Genomic DNA, 10329 nt, shown 5'->3' with positions numbered 1-10329 from the left:
CATTTAAAACATGTATAAAATCATTCACTCAACATAGACAACAAGTATTCAGATAATATGCACACATATCACGTAATTTATATAAAATACTTCATATCTATGTGTAAGATGAAAGTAACTATGCACTCACTTGAAAAGGTGGTGACTCGGTACTCGGACAGCACTTCGTTATCTCAAAACAATTTTCCCTTGACAAAACCTAGTATCAATACCACTAGGGTTTAGTCTAACGTTAACTGCGACTAATTAATAGTCTAGCTATTATTACTATTATATAAGCGTTAAGCAACACTCTTATATAACTCATAATAATATCCCAAATAATTATTTTAATGTCCTAATAATGTTACTATATTAAAACATAAGCTATACTAAAGATAGGGTAGTCGTAGCTCACTTACAGCGGGTTTTCTCGAAAACCGGGCTCCGCCGGAGCAGAGTTTCTGAGCCGAGGGCTCTCTTTTTCGGATCCGTCAGGCGCTCCGGGGCTTCCGCCTCGTGCTAGGGAGTTACCCTAGGCTTTGGGGGGTTATGGAGGCTTAGAGAGAGGTTCTAGAGAGAGAAAGAAGGGTTTGAAGGTGTGAGGAAATGGCATGACCCGACACTTCTATTTATAGGGTGAAATCCTGATGGACTCGCCGAGTCAGTGGCCTGACTCGCTGAGTCAGTGCCATATGTCATCATCTGATGGCTTTCCTTGGAGAGAAAGCAATGGCTGTGATCGCGCCACGTCACCCAAACTCGCACAGCAGCCTCCCGAATTAGAAAAAACATAACTCTCACATACGAGCTCCGTTTTTGACGTTCTTTTTTTTCCACGCGTAGGTAAAAACAAGGTATACAACTTTCATTTAGACTCTGTCGGCTAATTCTCGACCGATCTTAAATTTAATAGTAGGAGGAGTTTAGGCTATTAAATGACCGCGAAGAATTCGTAACTCCTTCATACGGACTCCATTTTCGTCTGTCTTTTTATCGTTGAGTTCCTATTAATGATATCTTCAACTCTCATTCAGGTCGCGTAGGCCAAAAACTGCTCGAACTAAAATTCGAGTTTCGGATCGTGCACTGCTATGCCAAATCTTAGAAAATTCATAACTTCCTCATACGAAGTCAGATTTGGGCGTTCTTTTTTTGTATGTTTTCGGTTTAACGTATACTACAATTTTTTTTTAGATTACTAAGGCTAAAAAGCCCTCTATCGTAAATTCACTATTTACGTTTCCCGGTGTCGTGCCGGTTTTGCTGTAAAATTTCGACGAGCCATAACTTGTTCGTTATAACTCAGATTTCGACGTTCTTTATATGTACGAAACCCTTGAGAAATATTCTAAAACTTGGTTAAGATTATTTATTCTAAATAATATTTTGTCGAAAAGTCGTTTTCGACCCCTATTATCTCTAAATTGACTAGCCCGGATCTACGGGCGTTACATCATGAATGTTCCAGAAGATGATGCATGACAGATTGTGATTGGTTGACACCTTTAGTGGCTCTATGGGCCAATGGGCTTGGCCCATTAGGGTTTTAGGTCTTATCCCCCAAGTATAAATAAGGATGCATGCAGAGTCATTTTTAGTGTCTTGTATCTTGAAATTCTAGAGTGTTATGAGAATCTCTGTGAAAATTATACTTTTAACCTCTGTTTGAGAGCTATGAAATAAAGAATACTCCCCTCCTACCCCTGGACGTAGGTCACCTTCACTGAACCACGTAAAGACAGTGTCTTGTGTGCTTATAGTTTTGCTTGTTATCCGCTTTACTTCCTAACAATAGTAATTATTGGTATAGAAGTGATTATACTTACATGTGAATGTAAGGAAATGATAAAGTAGGTTATTATAACCTAGCCATAGCCTGTTAACGAGATTCCGAGGACGAAATCTTCTTAAGGGGGGAGAGAGAGCTTGTAACACATGTTTTCCATAACATGTATTATTATGTAAGAATGGAAAGGAGTTAGTGGAAGAACGTGATAGATTACTCTGATACAAATATGTGGATATAAAGATCGTTGAAAACGGAGTTCGTATGAAGAAGGTATGACTATTTGAAGTTAGGATGAAAGTATGTTGCTATTTTAAGAAAGTCAAAGTCAAACGGTTAATTCTTGGGTCACCATGGCGTGGTTGCATACTCACCATGGTGCGGAGTGAAGTGAGTCATCGAGATACATGGCCATCATCGAGACACATGGTAAAAGAGGACGGAAACGTGGCATTTTCTCAGAGATTACCGTGGGCGCAACACGACCATTTGACTACCGTGATGCAGTTCCGTGCAGGATATATATATATATATATATATATATATATATATATATATATATATATACATACATGTTTTGTGTTGTTTGAGGAGTTTTGGAACACGTGATCGGGGGAGAAGCTCGGGATTTGTTTCCAGAGAATTATTACCGCAAAATCGTACTAGAGTACGGGGATACGAGGATTGAATAACGGGATTAGCGGAGTTATCTTTTATCTCGTTTTTATGTAAATTTGTTTATGTAATATTTTGTAGAGGGTTGTTAGACCCGAGTATGTGTTACGAGAATTTGTGATATGGTGCTATTACTGGAAATCAATCATATGTTTGATTTGATCGGCAAGGGTTATATATCCTAATTAATAAGATTTGTTGACTGGGCTAACAACTTACATGGTTAAGTCAGTAGGTGATTGTATTTGGAAACTTGATTAATTTGGTAACAAACGGTTACCGGGTTCAGTTAGTGAGTTAGTGATCAGGTAATTGATCGTTGTAGTTGATATAGTGATAACTTTAGACAAGTTCTAATGAACTTGATATATTGTCCAAATAGGTCCGGATAAGTGATGGATTAGGAAGCAACAAAGAGCTTGATGTCACAATTATAGTTAGTCTTAACTAACTAACCGGGTGAGTAACCTCACTTCTTATATATATATATATATATATATATATATATATATATATAAGTTGGATCGAGTGAGGACTCAAAAATAAGTGAGGATTGCGAGGACAAATCTTTGTCGCATGATTGAAAAAATAAAAGGTGGAGATTTGATTTTATTTATCGTCAATATCTCGCGAGATGATATTACGTTTTTGTAATTATGTGCGAGATTTTGATATTTTCCGGTAAAGGTTAATTGTTTGGAGGTTAAATGGGTAAAAGGAAAGAAGGGAAAAAATGAAAAAAATATCTTCCAAAATGTGGTGATTCAAAATATTTATGATTCAAAAAAACTTTTGATTCAACTTGTTTATGATCCTAACTTTGTTATGATCTAAAAATATTTAGACTCAAATATTTTATAATCCTTAATTATACATTTTATGATTCAAAATTAAATGATTCAAAATATATAGTGATCCATAATTATTTTTTGAAGAAAACTATATTTAATTGAATATATTATTGATCCAAAATCATATGATTCAAAATACTACAATTCAAAATAATTTGATTCAAAATTTTAGGATCCAAAAATAATATGATTCAAAAAAGGTATGAACGGAAAATATTATGATCTTTAATATTCTTTTTATTTAAAATTTTATAATTTTTAAAAAATAAAAACTCAAACCGATATTTAATTTAAAAAATAAAAAAAATAAAAAAAAACAAAAAAATAAAAAAATAAAAACAAAAATAAAGAAAAACACTAGTACCTTCAAGTACGTAGTAAATATATTAAAAAGAAAAAAAGAAAAAATAATAATTAAAAAAAAATGAAAAAAATAAAAAAACGAAAAAAAAAGATTAAAAACGTTAAAACCGAGCATATATCTGTTTAAATTTTCTTTTTTGAATTTTTTTGTTTAACCAAAAACAAAAAAAATAAAAAAATAAAAATAAACGATAATAAACAAAATAAATAATAAAACTCACTTAAATGACGTTCCATGACGTTCGCCGCACGTTATTAAATCCTCGAGTCCGTATTAGTTTCCATGGACGTGGGTCACATGCGAACGCACCACATCCAAATATTTGAGTTTGACGTTTGTGCCATTGACAAAATAAGTGGTGGGGAACTGTCCTCGCAATCATCACCATTTTTCGTTGATTATGCATTAAATACAATAGTATGATTATTCTGAATTGTTATGTCCAAATTTTGTAGCTTGTTATCGGAGAATTACAAGTTAATGGCTGACTTATTGTCTGAACGTTATACTTGTAAATTGATATTGGTCAATACAAGGTAATGACAGACTTAGTGTTTTAATGTCATATTTGTATACTGTTAAGAAATATTAATTGGTAATGGGTATTTAGAAGTTCTAGAGTAGTATAGTTATGGAAATGACTAGAATTATTAGTTTATGATCATAGGCTTGGTGGCTGTAATATCATAAGTGGAGAAATGCAAGTTAATTGCAGACTTAGTGTCTGTAACCCTGTATTTGAAAGATGTTGCAGAAAAATGATGGTAGTTTTGGTGACTGTAACTAATATCATTACCGGATGAATTAGTAATTTATGTAATATTAATTACTACCAAGAGAGCTTACAGACATTAATAATAGCTAACACGACTGTAAGTCTACTATGCCTTCTGAGTAAGTGAAATGTTTGATAGCATGGTTAGTGACATTGTATGTCTATTGAGTAGCATAATTTCAGTGTACCGTTAGTGTACATATATGTGCTAGACTAAAGTAGTTTTATTGGTCCTAAGGTAATGTTATAAGGTTGTATATCATTGATGGAATTGTAACAAGAACGACATTGCATTGTAAGATCCTCTTGATAATTAATTGTACTGGTTTGTGATACGATATACACCGAATTTGTAATGGTACATGTTTTATAAATGAAATTTTTTTGGTATACTTTGTGTTAAAAATCTAGGTGTTACAGTGTGACAGACAGTTGTGATGGTCCGAGATAAAAAAATATTTATTTTTTGTAGGAGGTGTGGTAAATATTTATTTTTTGTTTTTCTTTTAATTAGAAAATATTAAAGTAAATAAAAATAAAATGAAAAAAATAAAATACAAATGACAACCTTTAAAATGTTTCGACCCGACATTACATAACATATTTACAAAGTATAAACCTTAACTCGAAACCTGATACAAAATCGATAAAAAATAAACCGATTAACACGATAATTAAACCAATCAAGTTAGGATCAAACTTTCTCAATCCATTTAATGTCTTGACCCGACCCACACAACCGTGGGTCTAGTCTTATCCCAAACTAATATGTGGTGTTCTCAATCCATTTAATTTCTTTTTCAAAAGAGGGTGAAAATGTAAGATAAACATGGAAGTTAAGTTACTTTTATTGATATTTTCCAGTGGACTGAACATGAAATCATTTCACTACTGGTCGTTGGTGTTGTCACCGTTCACACTATAAATTTATCTCGTTTCCGTTAAACGATTAAACCTCACCGGAGAACTCCTACTCAGTTCCGATGGCACAGCTGTTGAAGAGGGTTTGGGAATCGGTTTCCAGTGGTTGGAATTCGAGTGATTCTACTTCAAACTCGCTATACAATTTGGATTACAGTCCAGTTCATGGAACCCTATCCGATCAAATTATCATCTGTTCCTCATCCACTGGGGCATTTGATCGGTTGCCTCTAGATATATTTATGCAAATACTCAAGCTTCTCGGACCAAAAGAGGCTGCTAGACTCACATGTGTTTGCAAATCGTGGAAATTCATGGTCTCAGATAACATGTTATGGATATTCTTTCTTCAAAACCAACAGGATCCCTGGGACTCAATTTTCTTTGCGGAAACTAACTTACGATCTGGTTTTCCTCTCCGGTAGGTTTTCATTTTGTTAATTTTCAGCCTTATTGGATGTTTATAGAGTGAATTCTGAGTTTTATGAACTGTTTATGCTGATTTGAGAGGAATTTTCAATTCAATCATTCGAGACTTAAATACTTGAATTGTGATTGTAGAACATATCCTCGTCAGATGCAATCATTTATGCATATTTATGGTGAACGAGCACAAGTTCCTGGAGCTATCATCGTTGATGGTATGCGTACTATTTTCTTCCCAATCCTTCATTCCAACTTTTTTCTTCTTCTTCTTTTTGTTTTCTCCATAGTTCTTATAAAGGTGACGAAATAAAGAGGTCTGAAATCTGCATTTGATTTCACTACATCTACGATTATTACCAAGTGATTTCTATTGCCTTGATGTTCATTGCCAATAATTTGGTTTTTTCTATCTTTTACCGAAGGTGGTGCTGGTTATTGCAAATTTGGTTGGAGCAAGTATGATTCTCCATCAGGGCGTTCTGCAACATTTGTGGTAAGTAATTGCTTTAACGGATGATGAATATAAACATGTAACTTCATTTGAATTTGCATTTTCTATTGCACTTCGTTACTGTTCTAAAAGTTTGACTTCATGTGTAGGAATTTGGTAACATTGAGTCTCCATTGTACGCTAGGCTTCGTCATTTTTTTGCAACAATTTATAGCAGGTGTCTCATTGTTGATTACATTTGCAAACACCTCCTTCATCTGATTATGAAACATGTTTTGTAGTTATAACTTGTCACACATGCCGAATACACATGAAATATTTCTTGTAGAGTTACAAATTGTTTTCCTTTCATTTAAATCTGAAATATTTATAGTATTCACGACTTGAATCGCATATTCATATGCAGGATGCGTGTTAAGTCATCTATGCATCCAGTCATTATCTCAATTCCAATCTCCCATTATGATGGTATGCTCTCAATAGTGTCCCAAAAACATGTATAATGATGCTCCATTTTCATTAATCTTCATTTACATGATGTTATGATCATGAATTTCTTTAAATTTGCTTCAGATACTGGTGCTGATAAAGCTTTTAGACGCCAACTCAAAGAAGCAATTTACTCAGCATTGTTTGGAATGAAGGTTCCTTCTGTGTGTGCAGTCAGTCAGGTACTTATTATTTGTTAGTCCCCTAAACAAGGGTAAGATAGTCATTTACTCAATGAATTTGATATGCAGGCAACTTTAGCTTTGTTTTCAGCAAGAAGAACATCTGGAATTCTTGTAAATATTGGTTTCCATCAAACATCTGTTGTCCCAAGTATGTTAGTCTTTCATCCTCTTACAATCATTAAGTTAATGTTTGGAATGATGGAATCAACAAAGGAATGGAATTGCTGATTCCATTTGTGTCATTTCCAGTTTTACATGGTAAAGTAATGCATAAAGTGGGTGTTGTATCTGTGGGTGTTGGAGGCTTAAAGCTTACTGAATACCTTAAAGAGCAACTTCGTCTAAGAAATCTACATGTTTCTTCATTATACACTGTTCGCTCATTAAAAGAGGTACTTAAAAAATATATTTATTTTCATATTTTTTTTTTCTTAATAATGTTTTCATGTTGTAGAATCTTTGCTATGTTGCTTTTGACTATGAGAATGAATTAAAGAAGGATAACACAAAAGCATCATACAAAGTTGCTTCTGAGGGTTTGTTTACTCTTGAGAAAGAACGTTTCCAAACAGGAGAGATTCTCTTCCAGCCACATATTGCAGGATTAATGTAATCTTTTATCCACTTTAATTAATATCTATAAAGTTACGCCCTTGAATTTTTTTTATATAATTTCCAATTTTACCCTTTTAGAAATGCAATGGGTCTGCATCAGGCAGTGGCAAATTGCATTGAGCGCTGCCATGCTGCCAAAATGAGAACCGATCATACTTGGTTCAAGACAGTTGTGTTGGCTGGAGGCACTGCATGTTTACCAGGGTTACAAGGTATAAATTAATTTATAAATATAAATGTTTTTAATTTTTAATATAATATTCATTTATAAATGCTTCATGTTTTAATTAATTGTAGAAAGATTAGAAAAAGAAGTACATGATCTTCTACCTCCCTCCATATCCAATGGAATTCGTGTTATCACTTCCCCTTATGGTGCTGATTCTGCATGGTATGGAGCAAAGCTTCTCAGCAATGTAAGCATCCACATTCAACAACCCTAATTTTTTCCTTTTTTATTTCTTTTATGAAATTAAAAAAAGTATATTTTAATCTATGCAGTTGAGCACATTTCCAAATTCATGGTGCATCACTGAGGAGACTCAGTCAAAGTCAAAAAGATCCCTCATATGGTGAAAACTTATATGCTACAAATAAGAGTGTTGTTGTAATCATATGTGCAATAAAATTAAGATATGAAATATTATTTATAATAATTGTTCTATTGAAACTCACGGGAGAAACATGATTAGGAATAAATGTGTAACTAGAATTAGCAGAAGTGAGAAATGATGGGAGATGTTGTTGGAAGTAGAATCTTGTGGTGGAACTGCGTCGCAGACAAGCCCAGCTTTGTTGTCGTGACATAAGTTGGAGAAAATGCCAGGTGGATAACTTCCATAGAGGTTGATGTAGCTGAACATTTGTGTTGAACAATAGTTTGATAAGTCGTTTAATTCGTCAGCGTAAGGACAAGCGAAGTCTTTGAAAGCTTGACAGCAGAGATTTGGAGGGTATTTTGGTCCTTTGCAACGGCTGGTGATGATTGTGTAGTTCATGGTCTGGAAGCTTAATGGGCATGCTGCAGATTCAAATAATAAGTTGTAAAATACGCTTAAATGATGTAATGGAATTTAAAACCTAAAAATTTGTTTAATTAGAAGCAAATTTGACAAGTGTTATTGGTTGTAATTTTATGAAATTAGTTAAGATTAATGAAATTAGGGCATGGATGTATGAATGAAATTGATGATAGTGAATTAGGAGAAATGAGGGAGACATTTCTTATCCTGGAGGAGATTTCGTCCGATTGAAGGTTGAGAAGTGAAGGCGTTATCTGTTTAGACATAAGAAATACGATAAGAATGTGAGGAAATCCATGGAAAACCCTAAAAACTTAGAACAAACCTGAAAGGGAAAATGGTAATGGTAGAAGTAGCAGCAGAAAGCAGAAATTTGCGATCGTCATAGCAGATTGTTTTTTTGATGAGACTAACTCTCCAAGTTTTTAGAAAAAAGAAAAGGGTTTAAACCTATAAAACTGAAATATGCAATTTTTTTTTTTTGCCATTTTTATATGCTACAGTTATAGTTATAGGTTACCATTAAATAATTTTTTTTTTCAAGTTTTTAAATCTTTTAAATTTTTACCTAAAATATGTTTTTTTTTTTTTTTCATTTTACACATAGGTATTCTTGCAGAAAATGTATTTGTGTATGAAAAAATGTTTAATTAAACATCGTATATAAGTTTTTTTTAAATGTTATTTATTTATATACGAGTTTTTATGTATATTTATACAGATTAAAATGTAAATACATACTTTTTTATGGTTTTTATATGTGTACATTTTTAGAAGTATAAATATGTGTTTTTATGTTTTTTAGAAATTATAGATACATGTTTTACAAACATAAATATATATGTTTATATTTTTGAAATATTAATATGTTTTTAAGAAAAATAAATATATTTTTAAAAGTATAAATACATTTCTCAAAAGTATTATTTCTAAATATGTTAAAAATATGTATTTCTACACCTAAAAAATCATAATAATATTTGTAAAAGTTGTATTTATGGTTCTAAAAAACATATATATATATATATATATATATATATATATATATATATATATATTCAAAAAGTATATCTATAGCTTTAAATACATAAAAATATGTATTTATACTTCTATTCTTAAAAATCATAAAAAAATATGTATTTATAGTCTAAATCATATAAATTGGCAAAAAAAAGAGACTCGTATATAGAGAAATTGTATTTAAAAATACATAAATATGATGTTTGAGTTTTTTTCGTGAATAAATATGTTTTTTCTTTATAAATACGTATGCATAATATAGAAAAACTTATTTAGGGTAAAGCGTAGAAAAATTGTAAATTTAAGGGTGTTTTTTTTGTAACTTTTATTCAATGGTAATTTAGAAACCCGTTATAATCCCTATTCTAATAAAAGAATAGTTTTAATCTTCTTTTTCCATGTGTCACTCTAATACAATTCTTCATTAATATTATGACAAATGTCATTAAGATATATTAGGCAAATCATTTTAAAATTCAAATTTACTTTTTCTAATTATATTTTAAATTTAAAGTTATAATAATTTTAAAATTTTGATATATCTCTTAATTAATAATTTATTTAAAATATTTATTTAAAATAACTGATTAATAATTATGAATATTTACTACGAAAATTATATATTTAAACCCGTGTTTCTCACGGGTTCTAAACTAGTAGGTAAATAGACAAAAATAAGTTTTTTTTATGTCATTATCCCTTTTTTTATTGGTATTGTAATTTGATCGATAACCATTAATTATATTTTCTAAAACATATGTATTTGT

The 10329-nt window shown here is 31.6% G+C and overlaps 2 protein-coding genes across 2 annotated transcripts; one reads left to right on the top strand and one right to left on the bottom strand.

The window, feature by feature from the left end:
* Positions 1-5236: 5236 nt before the first annotated feature.
* LOC145137491 (actin-related protein 8-like) lies at positions 5237-8635 on the top strand. Its single transcript, XM_079071620.1, has 12 exons — positions 5237-5775; positions 5916-5995; positions 6203-6273; positions 6381-6448; positions 6638-6699; positions 6805-6902; positions 6972-7053; positions 7155-7297; positions 7360-7514; positions 7599-7732; positions 7818-7936; positions 8022-8635. Exons 1-12 carry the CDS (start codon positions 5417-5419, stop codon positions 8094-8096), a joined length of 1446 nt encoding a protein of 481 aa, XP_078927746.1. The 5' UTR covers positions 5237-5416; the 3' UTR covers positions 8097-8635.
* On the bottom strand, positions 8149-8955 carry LOC145137492 (GPI-anchored protein LLG1-like). The gene is made up of 3 exons (XM_079071621.1): positions 8868-8955; positions 8740-8796; positions 8149-8541 (listed from the first exon to the last, which is right to left on the bottom strand). The coding sequence occupies exons 1-3, from the start codon at positions 8926-8928 to the stop codon at positions 8192-8194; spliced, it is 468 nt and encodes a 155-aa protein (XP_078927747.1). The 5' UTR covers positions 8929-8955; the 3' UTR covers positions 8149-8191.
* Positions 8956-10329: the final 1374 nt, after the last annotated feature.

The sequence above is a fragment of the Lactuca virosa genome, chromosome 9, assembly GCF_052849685.1.
Source record: "Lactuca virosa cultivar CGN04683 chromosome 9, Lactuca_virosa_CGN04683_v6, whole genome shotgun sequence".
NCBI classification, from domain to species: Eukaryota; Viridiplantae; Streptophyta; class Magnoliopsida; order Asterales; family Asteraceae; genus Lactuca; species Lactuca virosa.
The sequence above is the reverse complement of the archived record's forward strand: the minus strand, read 5'-3'. Positions and strand labels throughout refer to the sequence as shown.